Source organism: Hippoglossus hippoglossus, chromosome 13 (assembly GCF_009819705.1).
Source record: "Hippoglossus hippoglossus isolate fHipHip1 chromosome 13, fHipHip1.pri, whole genome shotgun sequence".
In the NCBI taxonomy this organism is placed as follows: Eukaryota; Metazoa; Chordata; class Actinopteri; order Pleuronectiformes; family Pleuronectidae; genus Hippoglossus; species Hippoglossus hippoglossus.
In genome coordinates, this window is record NC_047163.1 from 13,628,644 (window position 1) to 13,645,909 (window position 17,266).

Here is a 17,266-nt window from a genome sequence, read left to right on the forward strand (position 1 = left end):
CCATTTCCTTCCACCGTCTCACAAGCTGCAGCAAATGGGCTCAATTCAGTGACTGCACAGCGCCATCTGTTGATCAGATACAACTGCATCAATGCAGACAAGTCCCAAATGCCATTTTAGCCATCTGGTTCATGTTTGTGTCATGCCAAGGGTTTTTGTGTGTGTGTGTGTGTGTGTGTGTGCTTGATGTCAGTTTGTGTATTTCGTTGATATAGAAAATATTTCCTCTTCTTACTGGCAATACCTCTTTACGATTATCCCTTCAAAGGAGTCATCTTTAAAGCTTGTAACTGAATTCACGTTTTGTTTTGACACCTTTTTGTTGTTTTAAATAATAAAAATTACTCTTGTGTTGGAAGAGTAAAGTATGTAAACAGAAATACATTTATTTAATCTCTAAATTACATGTATTTCCCTTGTACATATAATTTAGTACTTCACAGTTTAGCACTGCATGTCCACAGAGATGGGAGACGTTCAATAAATGTAGAAAAAGGCATCAAAACTGTGACTTTAAGTGCCTCGGCTCCAAAACAGTTTCCCACAATGCAGCTCTGCATGGATTCTCTCTCCCCTCCTGATAAATGCCTTCATCTTTTCACCTAAGTGCCTCCTGAGGAGAATCCGAGCCCAACACACACGTCATCATCAGGGTTGTTTTCCCAAACTTGAGAAGTTCCTCCAGAGCCACAGACGGCATTTTTAACAGGCTACGTACTTTCCATAATCAGTAAAAATGACTTTCAGAATCTGTGGAGTTTCCCATCAACACATTTGTCTGTGTAAAATAAGGCCACAAATTTGACAATATGAAACTTGTGATGCTTAATCAATGACTTTTTTCTTTAGTGTTAAATTTAGTTGTGGGGTCACATGTCATAAATATATCGGGTTGCCACAGTTGCCCTTTTAGTGGTTTGACCCTTTGACCCGTAACCTTCGGGAAGGAGAGTCCGCAGTTTGACACGAGGACGACCTTTAGGCTACTAACACTAATGTGTGACAATCGATTGTTTTGGCTTCGTATCGTGTTTCCTCAGATCAATACATTTAGTTCGATTTGTGTTATATTCACATAAGAATGAAGCGAGCTAGTGAGTTTGAAGGGAGGAAAAGAAGAGTAAAAAAGTAACACAGTGTCAACGGGAAGGCTGAAGTACTTTGATCCAAAGACTTCAACAGAACAGGGCTAATCCTCAAAACGAATCAGATGCAGCACTAACCTGAGGGATCATGAGATTAGTCATGAGATGGAATTAAAGCAAAAATATGTATGAAACAGAAAATCATGTTTACATATATATTTTTGGGCTTTTTTATGCAAAGATCAACCGTTGACCAGGTTGAGGTTTTACCAACCACAACCAGGGGTGTCGCAAAGAGGTAACAGGCAGTTACCTGGGAGCCTGAGCCGAGAGGGGGCCTCTGACAAACACTGGCGGATGATCTTAGTCCGGAGCAACGGCAAACTTGTGAGAACCGTGTTAAATTCTCTGATTAGCAACATACAGGAGACAGCAGTGACACCACCGTCGGGAAAACTTCCAATGTGGCCCCATGCCACTAACTTTTCTGCCAAAAGCTTTGTGGTTTTGGAGGTTTGGTTGAAGGCTGGAATGTATAAATGTGTGTAAGATGTACCTGTGATGGTGGTGGAGGTTTGCACTTTACCTTTATTCACGTGTATGCACTTTGTTTATTATTATGATAATAAAAATAATTATGGTGTGGGGGTGGGTGCTTCTCTAAAAAGGACACGTCTCAATATTAGGTGTAAGATGAATGCAGTGTAGAGCAGAGGACAAGGACCCCCCCACCTAGAAGATTGAAAACATCCTGGGGACGCACTCAAATACTTCTACTTAGTTATGTAAGAAACCAACATAATAGAGATGTCTTAGAAAGATATTATATCTGTATATAAAATATTTGTTTACCATGTCAACACAGACTACCCATATATCATAATAATTTTAATGGTTGAATACGGAAACTTTTCACAGACCCCCTGGCAGTGTCCCACAGCCCCCCCATTTAAGAACCACTGGTGTAGAGGGTAGAAAACAGGACGAACAGTCAAGAAGAGGGAGGGACATTTGTCTCGACACATGAATCAAAGTCAGATATGTGCAAACATGACTAAGGACTTTATTAACCAAATCATTTTCCCCGTAATATCCACAAATAAAAGTGATCTCTTTATATATATTCACATTGTATAATTTCATAGTGTGACAAAAATTCTCTTTTTTTTTTGGATTTCCAGCCATTCCTAATAATTGTCATTTGATCAGTCGCCATGCAGTCATCAGAAAGGTTGAAAAACGTTACGATTGGTCAGCATTGGCGCTCGTGTCCGGCATCGCTCTTCTTCTTCTCCTTCTCCTCCTATTGGCTCCTCGTAGTGCTAAAAACCCCCTCGGTTACCCAATCACAGATTTCATCACACTGCCACAATAAAATAAAAATAAATTAAGAAAGCAATGTCCTCCTCCTGTTTCCCTTCTTGTTTTTTAGATATTTTCTGTTTTTATATAATAATAATAGTAATAATAATAATGACTATAATTGTCCTTGATATAAATTCAATAGTATTTTTTCTCTTTCTCAAATTTTAAATAAATCATTTTGGCAATCCTCATATGTTGTCACTTTAGAATAAAAGAATACTCAAGTAGAAAATAAAACCTGTGAGAGAAAATTCATCAGAAGAGGCGCGAGGTGTGAGAGAATGAAGAAAAGTGTGAAAGCAACAGAGAAGAGCGACAGAGGGAAGAAAGAAAAGAGTGAAAGAAAGAAAGAAAGAAAGAAAGACACACTCAAAGAAAAGCATCCACTTCAGACGCATGTCAGAAACGGCTCTATATACAACAATTTCTGTTGTGGAAAACTGTTTGTCCTGTGCCTGTCGTCTGTCTCTTGTCCGTCCTCCTCCGGTGTGTCTGCAGTTTAGTCCGCTGTGCGTCCCAGTGTTATACCAGAGTGTAAGACTTGGCATAGGGGTTGTTGCTCTGTTTCAGGTGTCCTCTGGAGTCCAGCAGTGACTCCTGGGAGGTGCTGAGCTTGGCAGCCTGTGCTTGGGCAAGGTCTCCTGAGGAGGGGACGTCCGCCCGGACCTCGCCCCGGGCCTCTCCCCTCTCCCGGACATCCCTGTGGGGGAGGGTGGAGGCAGTTCCTGGTTGCCACTGCTGCACCTCCCTGGGCGAGGGCACTTCCATGGGGGTGGGTTCCATGGGAGGTGGCCTCTTCAGGGTGCGGCTCCTCTGGGGCTCCAGGCAGGTCTGGCCCATTGCTCCTCCTGCTCCTCCTGCCCCGACTCTTGCGTCCCCTGAAGCACCAACACCACCTCCGCTTGCTCCCGCTCCTCCTCCTCCACCACCACCACCACCTCCTCCTCCACCTCCTGCTCCTCCTCCACTGCTGCTGCTGCCACTGCTGCTGCTCACTCCTCCACCTCGGGCTGCCAGTGGCACGCCACGGTTCAACAGGAAGTCCATGCGGAGATAAGGCGGCAAGTGGACCAGCTCTCCCCCTGAGATGGAACACACAGGCGAGAAGCAGGGGACAATTAAGGATTAGTTCAATTACAGTGTCCATGCACAGTGATGTTATCACAGGTTGTTGGACTAGCATGAAAACAGACTGATTATTATTGGCCGTTTAAAAGGGATTATTGGAGTTTTCATTGCTAAAAACAGCTGCATGCTGCTGGAAACAAGGAAACAAAACCCTGCACTCACACTCAAAAAGCTGTGCACGTGCACTCAGATATTTTGTTGCTCGGACAGATTTCCAAAGACCGGCACAATAAATACTATATAAAATTATCATTTGACTGTAATAAACAACAATTGATTTATGTAGCACTTTTTTTAACAATGTTACTAAGTGCTCTGCAAGGAAGAAACAATGAGAAGAAAACAATGGAACATGAGCAGAAAAAATAGAGCAATAAAGTAGAGGATTAGTCTGTTTAAATACGAGCCAATGTCAACTATTTGTAATAGCTTTCATAAAAAGAAAGGTTTAAACAATTGTTTAGAAGATTTAAAAGAAGCTGGTGAATAGGTGTGTTTAAGTGCAATGGGGAGTGAACTCAATAATGTAAAGGCTCTGAAAGCAAAATCTCTGTCGCCCTTTATAAGGTGAGACCTGGGAGTAACCAGGGCTCCTTACGCAAAGCTTAGGTTAATTTGGGTGCAAAGACATTTAAAGCTAGGGTTGGTAATCCTGGAAAAGCTAGATTCCCTTGGTCCCAATGAAATAATCGGTCGCGTCCTGCAAGGCCCACACACAGATATTTCTTCATTTTGATTTTTTCAGACAACTTTATATATTGATCGCTATCGGGACATGGTGAGGATTTACAAAAATGTAGTTAAAGTGTCTAAAAAAATTACTAAGCCTACCTTGAAGTCCTTGAAAGTGAGCACTGCAATTTTATAATTAATGTGACATTTAACAGGGAGTCACAGGGTTGATGTGGAGGCTGCAGGAAGCGTCTGCTTGTCCCCAGAGATAGTGGGACAGGTCTCTAAGATCCCCACTGTTTGCACACGCTCTCAGCAGGTCTGACTTGTCTCCACAGACTCTATATTATTCCTCATCTGTTTAAATTAACTGCATAGAGAGCTAAAAATAAAATTCCATATTTATCTCCTCACATTCTCGCTGTTACATTTGCTCACCTCCGGCCCCTCTGGGATCAGGACTGAAATCACTGTTATTTGAATGTAAATCCAATCTCCTCCAAGTGTGAATCTATTTGATTTTATAGCCGGTGCAGAACATAATGTAATAGGAAGCTGAACATTACAATGTTATCTTTGCTATTCTTCTCAGGGCCCGATGTGATGATGTGAGTTATCTTTTCTTACTGCGATGGAGCTGAACGATGGACCTCGCCTCTGCTACCAGGAAGTTCTGTGTATACACCAAATTAAAACTTCTCCGTGCTGAAAAGTTAAGTTGAGGAGAGGAGCTGGAGTCTTACTTGAAAAGAGCACACGTGATAATGCCCGCAGCAAAACAAACCAGGTCAGATTTAATACTCTTACTGAGTGATAAACCAAGATTAAACGCTATCGCCTCAATCTTTCAGTGATTGTCTGAGGTGTTACATACAAGGAAGAGGCACTTTGATGTGGTTCAGTGAGTTTATGGTTCCTCCTCTGCTATTGTTTCTCTGTTACTGCTTGGGTTACAGTATATAAGAGAGCAAATTAGCCCGTCACAGAGCGGTGTTGGGTTGCCAGATCTGGTCTGTATTTGTTAATGCACGCTGAAGCGTCTCGTCCTCACACTCATCTTTCAGAGAACCAGAGATCAACAGTCGTTTACAGGTGTACGATTCGCCGCTGAAATCACTTTTCAACACGCCCTCTCGCTCCCACACGTGCCATCCCGTTCACATGTACACGGCCCACACGTGCACACAGTGTACTGAGTGAAGACAAACACGCTCTCACAGCCAGCACATACAACGCTGTATGCAGATGGAGTCCAGCGTGTGACCTTGGAGAATGGATTTGTAGGTTCACAGGAAGAATGAATAATTCACTGTGTTTTATAATAAGCCCTATTAGTGCCAGCGGCGATGATGAATGGCTCAGAGTGTTAATTGAATTAAATATAGATTTAAGTGTTACCGTGGGAGCTCGGTAGAAATGTGGTTGGAAAATTCATCAGCCTGAAAAGATTGTCCAGTAATATAAACACTTCAGAGGACATTTTATTGACTGATATTAATTTCCCGGAGACGTAACCATAATTACTACTTGTCTAACCTAAACCCAACGTTACCCTAACCTTAAACCATGTCCGTCCATCTAAATGTAATGAGAGCGAGAGAGTCCTTCTGCCTTTGACCTTGTGAGGTGAGTGAGGTGAGGTCAGTTCAGGTCAGTCAGGTGTAACAGAGACGGAGATGGGGTTGAAGCTGGGTTAGTCACCAGCTGTCAGTCAAACTGACCCACACTGGGTCTGAGTTTCAAAGGATTACCACTGTAATATGCTCCACATAGAATTTACATATTTGGTGAGAATGTATTTAGTGCATCTCCAACCTCCTTAATATCTCTGACTACAAAATGTGACACACGATTCATTATTGGCCATAACTGTGAAACTGTGATATACGCTGCACTGATAAGGTAAGTGAGCTCCCCATGTCCACATACATCTGGTTGTTAATTCTGCTTTGATGCATCATATGGTAATAGCAGGTATTTAGTAGTTTATATACTAAAACTATACTATATTATATACTATAAACTATATTATATACTATAGCATATAGTAAGAGATATAGCAGTAACTGTATGCCTCCTAGAAAAATGTCACTCTTATCTTCGTCTATTTAACAGTGGAGTCAGCAGAAATACGCAACTTAAGACATGGCAATAAAAGCTGAAAATGCCAATACTCTAATGTCAATATGTATAATACACTTTTAGGTCTGACTCATTGATAATGTGAGAAATGTACATCAAATGTTCCTGCCTTAACCAGACTTTCATATGGGTTCATCTTGTTTCTTTTGTACAATATCTAAACACAACCCAGAAAACTGTAGAGGCGATGCAGCCCATACTGACCCACCGAATGTAACTGACACCAGAGTCCAGCACTCAGCAAAGCCTGACAGGCTCAGAGGCTGGTGTTACACTGAACAGCCTCCATTGTAGCGGTAAAGTGCTGTTTTGTCCTGAGTGACATTCGCTTCAGATCAGGTTGACAGACGGCCTTTAGTTGCCCTCTCTGCCTGGCGAACGGGTCATACGAGTCTGCCCTCCCGTGCACAAACGTTCGCAACATAATGAGACTCGAAATATAAGAAGGGATCTGATGGGCTCGACTCTTGTCTGGTCAAACTGAGGATCCTGGGATGCACACGCAGACGTACATTTCTGGTGCTAAGACAGGACACCTCCAACAACGCTAATTATCTCTGTTGTTATCCGATCCATGGCAGCACATGGAATGATGGATGTGTTGTGTACATGTGCCAGGGAGAAAAAGGTTTCTGTGTTTTTAAATGTCTGCGTGTGGTCAGCAGCGAGTCAGCATGTTCTGCTAGAGCTTGTAACCGATCTGCAGGTCTGCCCGGGCGAGCGGAGGGTCATGTAAGGTAAGACTACGACCTGAGAGGGGAGAGCACAGCAGCACAGCACGGCCTCCTCAAACTGCAGATGTAATGCACAAGACGGAGCCTTCACGTAGTTCAAATAACATCTTTTACAAGCCAAAAAAAACATTTTCTTCCAATAAAAGGCATCCCTGGGGTGCTTCTGGAGAAAGTGCATCTCATAATCCATGTTCATGATGTGTGATGGGCTTGTATACTTTGTTCTTGCTGTAAAGGTTGGAGAAAAACAAGCAGCTACTGCCAGAAAAAAAACAGCTTCCCCAAAGTCTAATGTACCATACAATGTTTTAATGAGAAAACACTGTATAAAGCAGCTGCCTAAAGGCTTGCAGGATGTAAACGATGACTGAAAGCTGATCTAAGTGGAAATACAATAGTGCTTGACCAAGGTGATAATCAAAAAGGCTGTTTCTGCTGAGTTAATGGGGTGCGTTCACAGAAAAGTGACCCGGTCTAGTCTCTTTCTGAAATGATGCTACCACGAGAAAAAGGATGAAACCAAAAAAGGTTTTTCTGAAGCCGGCCTACACTGTGCGACCTGAGCCTGATTTTGACACGATTTTTGAGTCATGCCAGCCATTTTAGAGTCGGACCGGTTTTCAGATTCACAGTACGCTATGATTTTATGACATGTCAGAAATTTAGGCTCTCGCACATTAAAAGCATAGTCACGAGTCAGTTCCCTAAAAATCTGCACCTTTTCACTCACTGTGTCTGTACAAAATGGCAAAACACAATAGTAGGAAATGCAGTTTTTGTCTACAGCTATTTGTACCGTACTTTTACTATTACTACTGCTGCTGCTGTTCTGTGGTGACCATGCACTAAAAATGATCCCAAACTAAAAGCTGCAGTAGAGATTTTTGGATTAACTGTTGAAGATAAGGAGGGAGTCCTGAATGTTTGCAGGTGAAACAAGATGAGTTGAATGAGTTGTGTTTGTGTTTCGTGTGTAAAGTCCACTTCCTCACCAGGTCTGTGTGCCTTGGGCGCGGCCATGTTCATGACCCGGCTGACATCCTGAGGTTTGGGCGGCGAAGCGGTAAAGCGGCAGATGCCCGACTCGGACGGCGTGCTGGAAGTCAGGCTGTCAGTGTAGTCGTTGGTCCCTGCTGTCATCTGCTCTGATGAGGTGTCAGAGATGAAGCACTCAGTAATGGTGAACTTGGCGTGGCGGAGCTGCTCCTCCATCTTTGCGTGCTCATAGGCTCTGGCCAGCTCCTCATAGGTGGAGGATGCGCTCTCTGTTGATACCATGCTGCTCCGTGCACGATCTGAGGGTTACAGGTCACACATTATGAGACACAGGCGTAAGTGTTGTTTTAGAAATACAGCATAGAGTGCAGTACTAGACTTTTTAAAAACATAGAAAGAAACAGAACTGTATTTAGTGGTATATGACCTCATTTTCTCATTATGAATTCATACTGTACAGTGATAGATTTAATAAAGAGTATGGAGAAATAAAAAAAAAAGTGTGGGCTTAAGTTGGATTCACACCCTGGAAGCTTCAGCCAAGGATGCGCCCCAAACTTTCACTTTCAAATGAGAAAACTTTGGCCGAAAAGGTCATGTCACTAGAGTCATGCAGCCTTCACACTTGACAGTCTCACAAAAGCGACATGGTTTCTGTCACATCCCGCAACTTTCTAACATTAATTTAAAACAATAATTTCAAAAAGGATGTCACTAGAAAGCTGTGATGATCTCCCTGCTCCACTTTACCGGTGTCCTGTGAGGGGCTGACACTGTAGCTGTCGCTCTCCTTATCCACAGAGCCAGTGGCCCGTGGCGTGGGGAGTCTCCAGTCAGTGGTCAGGGTGTGCGAGGAGCTGGTGGGGTGTGGCCGGTTGAGGGTCCACTGGCTGGCATAGCGGCTCCGTGCTGCGGCAGGACCGGCTTTGGCAGTGCGTCTGGCAGTGGGATCTAGTGAGAAGAGCATATTGTTTGTGAGGAGGGGAAAAAAACACTCCATCTATTTTTATTAAATCAATGTGAATCAAAGCCATCTGACACAACATTAAACAGCTCTTTAGTTTGCCTGGAATATTCTGCTTTGATTCGACAGCAAACTCAATTTTACATTCATGAAATTCTTATACTAAGAGTTTATATGTTAAAATATTTAGAATTATTCCACTTAATATGGGATCTGAAGCTTCTGTTCTGTGAATAAATAGATATTAGTGCCTGAATCAAACATTTAATCAGTACCTCATTAATAAGCATACTGAGAGAGTGACTGTGTATCAGAAATTTGATATTACATAGAGCATTATTTTAAATTTGTCTGTAAAGAGAACTCTATACGCCACTCTGTACGCCACTCTTTACGCCACTCTGTACGCCACTCTGTACGCCACTGTGTACGCCACTGTGTACGCCACTGTGTACGCCACTGTGTACGCCACTCTGTACGCCACTCTGTACGCCACTGTGTACGCCACTGTGTACGCCACTGTGTACGCCACTGTGTACGCCACTGTGTACGCCACTGTGTACGCCACTGTGTACGCCACTGTGTACGCCACTGTGTACGCCACTGTGTACGCCACTGTGTACGCCACTGTGTACGCCACTGTGTACGCCACTCTGTACGCCACTCTGTACGCCACTCTGTACGCCACTGTGTACGCCACTGTGTACGCCACTCTGTACGCCACTCTGTACGCCACTCTGTACGCCACTCTGTACGCCACTCTGTACGCCACTCTGTACGCCACTGTGTACGCCACTCTGTACGCCACTCTGTACGCCACTGTGTACGCCACTGTGTACGCCACTGTGTACGCCACTGTGTACGCCACTGTGTACGCCACTGTGTACGTCACTCTGTATGCCACTCTGTACGCCACTCTGTACGCCATTCTTTGCAGACTACACATGACACAAGCTCTGTTTTGGTCTTATTGGTCTCATTGGTCCCAATAATCTGTAGACCAGTCAGGTGAGTCAGACCAGTTTTTAATAGAAAAGGGGAATAAGAGACTATTTCTAAATTACTCAAAAGTCAATGAAAAGACATTATTGTTTAGCGATGGAATCAAACAAAGAAAAACGAGCCCACAAGGACAAATTTGCCTCCAGCAGCGGGGTCTAAACATGGAATAAACATGAATTTAAGAATTTCCTTCTTGTCTGTTGCATGACAAAGTTAATGTTGAATTTTTCTTCTGTAACCCAGAACTACATGATTTGTAGCAGAAGTAAGGGTTATATATTTTTCCCTGCTGTGTTGCTGTGTTGCTTCCACCCCTCTCTGTGAACACTGAACACTACAATCTCACAGGGCCAGGCAGCAACATTATCATCAATCTTAAGCTCCAACTGTCTCTACACAGACACACAGATAGTATTATATTCAGCCTGGACCCAGACAGGCTGCTGTTGTATGCACCACTGGGCTACAGCAGAGAAAGAGCCTTTAGAAAATGCTCTGGGTTGGAGCTGCACAGAGAAGAATGGTGCAGGTAATTGTAGTAGGTCAGACAGTAATTCCATCAGCGAGGATGGAGGGATGAAGTGATGGAGGTGTTTGTCTAACAGCAGCAGGGAAAAAAGGGACCGAGTCAGCAAATGGAAGTCATGCCCCACTGGCCAGGTTAAATGAACCAATCACATGACTGTCTGCTTGTGTGTAAATGCATGTGTGTGTGTGATTGTGATGAATGTTAGTGTTTGTGTATGTAAGTGTGTGTGTGTTTCACCTTGTTTTTATAACATTACCAATTAAAACCAAACTAACTGTATAAAACCACACTTCAACATCAGTGTGATAAAGAAGAAATACCTAGAATGAACCATCTTCGAAAACAATTTATTTGAAATGCACTTTGACTTTTTAATTTGGTCCACATCCCATCCACTGACATGGAGGAGGCGGGATTTATTTACCATCTTTAAATAGTGTATGGTGTGGTACATATGATGATAACAGATATGAATCACATCTAAAAAGTATAATATATTAATGGAAGAAAGCAGGGTTTTTTTTCTGGTGATATTTGATTTTTAAACTGATATTTTATATTTTGTGCTGCATGTCGATAAGTATTAAAACAAAAAAGATTTAACATTACTAATTGGAGAGAAGATAGGAGAAAAAAGTGGTGTACAATACATGCATTGTCTGCATAAAAGTAATTTTAGTAAACCACACTGTGTGTGTTTGTCTTTGTGTGTGTGTGTGTGTGTGTGTGTGTGTGTGTGTGTGTGTGTGTGTGTGTGTCTTTGTGTGCACAATCAGGTGAGGACATGTCAAGAAGCAGCAGGGAGATCGCTACTCTTCATCAGTTCTGCTTCAGTGGAGCTCAAACACTAGAGGCCGAGAGTTCGCTCTGCAGCACGTCTGCTGGGTCTTTGTAATCTCACTGCTGGAAAGAGGCTCACATAGTGTATGATAGCAGTCTGTGGTTTTTCTATTAGCCCTGCATGTTATTCAAATACATGTACAGTGTATTTGATTTATGCTGCTGAGACAAATATCCGTTTTTTACAGTGTCATTCAACAGTACAAGATTCATGACTGAGTAACCAAATATCACACAATTAACATTATTATTAGTAACACATGACTAGTTTAATAACAATATTAGTATTGAAAGAAGTAAATGTTGAGCACTGACGGTGGTGGGACTCACTGGTTCCAGGCCTGGCATCGGACACGTCCACCAGTGGCCCGGTGGCCTGGGACAGAGACTGGTAGTGGACCGTGTGGGTCACCGTGGAGGATTTCTGCTTATTCGTCTCCCCGAAGTCATTGTCTGTCAACAGCACGGTGGACCTGTCATCTATGGGACAAACAGCAGAAAGAAACAAAATGATGTAAGGAAAGGAAAGGAGGGAAGAAAGAGACAGTGACAAAAAACTAGACTGTCTGTGGCTCTCAGTAGAGCACATACTTCTAAAAATAAGGAAAATATTAAAAATACTGGATCTGGCCCATAATCTGCATCCACACCAAAACACATGAGTTCTTCTCAGGCCCGTTCCCCAGAACCTCCACTTAGTGTGGTGGAAATCGATTTTGTAATGTTTGCGTAATCCTAAAACCTGATCAGGTCATCTTTTAAGAAATTCTCTCACGGCGTTATTGGGATATTGTGTTCACAAGAATTGGACGTATGGACTGACAACCCTGAAAACATAATGTCTACGGCCACTGGCTGTCGCTGGTATGGAGGCATAACAACAAACCGACTTGGGGGGAAAACATAACCTCTTCGTTGGATGAAGCTATTATATCAGTCATGGCTGAATCGTTATGAGTGAATGATTAGCACAGGGTCTTGTTTGAAGTGTCTTACCGATTGTCTCCATGGTGTCCCTCTCCTCGATCAGGAGCTGGGCTCTGGGGATGTCGATGTGCATTCTTAACGTCTGCTGCTGCTTGTTCACTGTGTCTGGCGTCCGCGTGTTTTTACTGAGCAGATTCATGAGGAAGAATTCATTAGTTTTCATGATTTTCTTTTTTCATTGTATCGCACAAATGCTAATTCAGTCCCATTTAAGTTGATAAGTAGCTGTAAGGAGGCAGGAGGGACAGTGTATCCTGTGTGCAATATATTTGATTTTTACTGATAGCTACTGCGACTCCAGGCTAAAGTGTGATTTATGTCTGGTGCTTAAAGGAAAGCAACAAGCATAAATTAAAATTAAGCATACATACCTCATCAGCATTTCTGCCAGGCTCTTGGCATCTGTGAAGTCAGCAAAGAGGTTGTTAATACCATAATAGTTCTGTCTCAGTTGATAAGCTACAGCAGTGGAAACACTGTACATTCACTGACAACTCCTCTTACAAAGAGGCAATGACAGTTCGTCAGGAGAGTTGGAAGCAAGAGCGTGGAGGTGTTTGACCTGAAGAGACAAACACCGAACTGGTTCAGATGCATGAAACTGTAAATAAACTGATGTTCATTTGTCTGCATGCCTGTAGGCGTGTTGACGTGCACGTTAGACTAAAGTGTAGGTGTGTCAAGATGTGCGCATACAGTGTGTATTCGTGCTCTGGGAGTTAATCATGTGTACACAATACATGAAAACATAATGTTGGTGAACCTCTGGAACATTTTTTTCCAGATAAAGTGAATGTGGTGAGTCCATCGCCTATCGTTTGATGTCAAATTAGCCTCTGATGTCAACGCTGTCAATATGTCAATATGTTGTGGCTTCCGGTGTAGACAACCGATTTCTGTGCCAAGAGTCCGTCTGTTGTTCGTCTCACGCTATTTACAGTCTGATTTGTTTCTTTTATCAACAAGTCGAATGTTTCTCCAAACAAAACACAACATTGATTCTTCTTGTAGGTGTTTTAGGTTCAGACCATATTTTGGATAATCTCTGTTAATAATTATCCTCATATGAATTCAGATTAATTCAAAAGCAATGGTCATCATGGGCCCCAATATCTTGTCCCTCGCCTACAGATTCTGCATATTCACATCCTGAATGTGTTAACAGACATTGATACAAAATGAACTATAATCTACAACTCACCTCTGAGTCTCTTGAGCCTCTGCTCCCTTCGCCTCCTCTTTAGCACCATGAGCATGATGAAGACCAGCACGACCACCACCAGAATAGAGGTGATGGTCACCACCATCTTCAGACCTCCGCTGCCTGACATGTTGTCTGAGATGGGATCTCCTGTCTTCAGCAAGGGAGGGATGGTACCTACAAGGGAAAAAAATACATCAGTATTAAAAATGACACCAAGAGCCTCATTCAAATGTATTTTTTATGTACTTTATGCTTTATGTAAAAAATTGTTCAGATCCACAAGACTCTAATGAAATGTAGGACCAAATAACGATGTGCAACACCTAAATAACAATGTAGAAAAACAAAGATGGATATAAGTTTTTGTGTGCAGGCTCTAGAACCAGGTCTACAAATCCCATAATAACATTTAATGTCTCTGTGTGTTGCATTTCTTACCTATATTAGCAGACTGTAATAAAACTACAAACAAAACCAACATGGAAGCAATTACAAACACACTGGTCAGAATTTACCTGAATATGGATACCTACTGTCTCTGTCTGTAGATTGTGAGATAACGTGCTGTTTCGAGGGTTATTCTCTACTAAGCTACTTCAACTTATCTTATTATGAGGAAGTATAAGTAATTATCAAGTTATTAAGTATCCATCATACATGACTCAGGTCTTTTAATTGAATTTATTTCAGTCTAAAAAATGTCTTAAACTGCAGAAACCCTGAATCTAAGTTTCCACTTCACCTGACCCTAAAACTTGCAAACACCACAGAGATGGCTCCCAGATGCTCAGTGCAAAAACCTAACCCAGCTTTTATTGATTCTTATGTTGTCAGCAGAAACAGGCTCTCTAACTGCTTTGGAATTTGTGGAAGTTCCCTCATGCCTGCCTTTTCATTACATTCAACATTAAAATATAATTTCATTTCCTCGGTCAGTAGAGTAGAAAAGCCCGTTGGGGCAGTGGGTTTATAGGAGACTGAATATATGCTGTCTCCTGGGCTATAGAACCTCTGTCTAACTAACTGTAGCGTCCACACACACACACACACACACACACACACACACACACACACACACACACACACACACACACACACACACACACACACACACACACACACACACACACACACACACACACACACACACACACACACACACACACACACACACACACACACTGACAGGCAGCTTACACGTCTCAGCAAAAACCCTTCAAAGGAAATTAATGAATAGTCTGGAGTGCAGAGCTCTCACCACCTCCTCTCCTCCTCTACAGCTTATATGTTTCCTTTGTGTGTGATTGACACACTCTGTAGCCTGTGGCAAATAAAGCAACATCATGGCCCGCGGAGAATCTCAAGTCCCAGTTTTCTCCCTCAACTGAGCCGTCAGTATACCTGTCAATTTGTTCAAAGGCTTACACCACGGTATGATTTCAATAATCTTAAAGCTCATAATGTACTGTCAGCAGAACTGCTGAATAGCACTGGAAGCTTCAACACCGGTGTCCCAAAGTTTTGAAGTAAATGGTGTGAAATCGTTTGAGCTGTTGTTGCTTTTGTTATTAGCAAGAGCTGTGTTTAATTTCTCACTTCAACAGTGTTGTGACGTAACAAAGTACATTTACTTCATTACTATACTTAAGTACATTTGTCATGTATCTGTACTTTACTTAAGTGGATTAATTTTCAGGTAATTTTCACTTTTACTCCACTACATGTATCAGCAAATATCTGTACTTTCTACTCTGCTACATTTTTACAATGCATTGTGTCACATGTTCACATGTTCACATGATCTGATCATGATCATGATCTGATCTGATCCAATCAGAGCTGGCACTTAACATTAGACCCCACCTCCTGCAGCAGCAACAGCAGAAGCACTGGTGAAGAAACACCTGAAGTGGAATTTAGAAGAAGCTCTGCCAAGATTTTGTCATTTGATACTATCCATGACCATATTTAAAAGACATATACAAGTTTGTACTATTCTTGTATTAAACAAAATATACAGTAAATGATGTAGTTGTATTTGGGAATAAGTTATACTCAAGTATTTTTATTTTTAATAATTAAAGTATATTTAAAAGGAAGTGCTTAATTACTTTTACTCATAGACAAGTTATTGTGGTACTTTTACTTTATTTATTTATTTATTTAGTATTAATTTGTACTTTTACTTCAGTAAAGTGTTTGAGTATATCATGCACCATTGGCCCTCTACTGTAACCCTGTGTCACAACACCTTGAATGAGATGGGACATAAAACAACTCCAAACTTATGTCATTGGTCTTTACAATTGTTGGGGTCATGTTTGGCTACACTTTCAGTTTGAAGGCACAATTTTTACATAATCAGTGTCATAGTCATTCGCTCCTGATCCTGAACAATACTATTCTACCCTGATCCCATGGTTTTTGATATGTGTGCAGCTCTGAGGGAAACAGTTTTATCCAAACTCACTTCCGTCAGCATTGAGAGTAGCAAAGATGTTCCTCTTCTCTGATGAGCCGGCGCTGTTTGTGACCTTCATCTGCAGCTCGTACCAGGTCGCCTCCTGCAAGTCGTACAGGATGTAGCTCTTGGTCAGTGATGTGCGCTGGGCCGTGGTCCAGGTGGACGAGTCCACCGCTCGGTACTCCAGTATGAAGGAGGTGATCGGGCAGCCGCCGTTGTTCCAGCCGACCAGGTTGAGCCTGGCCCTGGTGGAGTTGATGCTGGTGAAGAGTTCGTGTTCTTTGGCAAACTGGGGTTCTGAGGAAGAGGTCGACACAAGAGAAAAGCTCGAAACTCCGGAACATGATACAGACATGATCATGTAACAGTTCAAGATCACAAACTTTCAATGTCGACTAAAACAATATCTTCTAAAGGCGCATACAAGTAAAATGACTGTGAATAGATTTTTTTAAACTCTGAATTTTTCTATATTTTGTGGGTTTTGGATGAGTTTTGAGATTTTGGGAGTTGTTTGGATAAATTTAATTAATTCTACATCTAGAGTTAATAAACACAAACTGTAATATAGTTATAGGAACATGACTCCCAAATGTAGCTGGGCTGAATCATCTCACACAATATAATGAGTCGTAATGGCAGCACTCTAGTGTGTCACTTCCTACCTTTCCCATGGGTCTTCGCTTCGATGATCTCACTGATGCGCCCTGGTCCCACTGCATTCTGGGCCGTCAGGGTGAATTTGTACCAGGTGCCACACTTGAGGTTTTCCAGACGGTACGAACGCTCGCTGGGACTGATGGGAAAACTGCCCCACTGCTCGCTGTTGTCTTCTGAATACTGCAGGATGTAGCCTGGGGAGGGGAGCGGAGAGGGTGAGAGGAGAAAAACATGAGTGGAGGCAGATCCGAAAAGTAACTATTCCAATTTCATTAACATATTAACTTTATGTGTGTTTCCTGTTGTTCAATGTGTTCGGATGAAAAGTTTATACACAGAGCTCTGTAGAAATACAGTTTGTCTCAAGATAAAGAGAAACACACTGGTCATTTAAGATGTCAGACACGGCTTATTATGCTCAACTCAATATTCAGCAGAGCTAAGCCAGTGTTGAGTCTGTTTTTAACTACAGCAGTTTTTTATATTTAAAAGTG

The 17,266-nt window shown here is 42.3% G+C and overlaps 1 protein-coding gene across 4 annotated transcripts in view; it reads right to left on the bottom strand.

Moving 5' to 3' along the window:
- Window positions 1-2,126: 2,126 nt before the first annotated feature.
- dscamb (Down syndrome cell adhesion molecule b) overlaps window positions 2,127-17,266 on the bottom strand; it is a 121,651-nt gene continuing 106,511 nt past the window's right edge. For 2 of the 4 annotated variants that reach the window (XM_034604174.1, XM_034604173.1), the window contains exons 25-33: window positions 16,778-16,966; window positions 16,119-16,409; window positions 13,646-13,822; window positions 12,816-12,846; window positions 12,454-12,569; window positions 11,773-11,937; window positions 8,873-9,073; window positions 8,119-8,421; window positions 2,127-3,532 (exon numbers count right to left, since the gene is read on the bottom strand). In XM_034604174.1, the coding sequence (XP_034460065.1) occupies window positions 2,973-3,532; window positions 8,119-8,421; window positions 8,873-9,073; window positions 11,773-11,937; window positions 12,454-12,569; window positions 12,816-12,846; window positions 13,646-13,822; window positions 16,119-16,409; window positions 16,778-16,966 (2,033 nt within the window). In that variant the 3' untranslated portion in view covers window positions 2,127-2,972. The remainder of the gene's footprint in view (window positions 3,533-8,118; window positions 8,422-8,872; window positions 9,074-11,772; window positions 11,938-12,453; window positions 12,570-12,815; window positions 12,847-13,645; window positions 13,823-16,118; window positions 16,410-16,777; window positions 16,967-17,266) is intronic. The other 2 variants (XM_034604175.1, XM_034604176.1) reach the window with 1 other exon arrangement.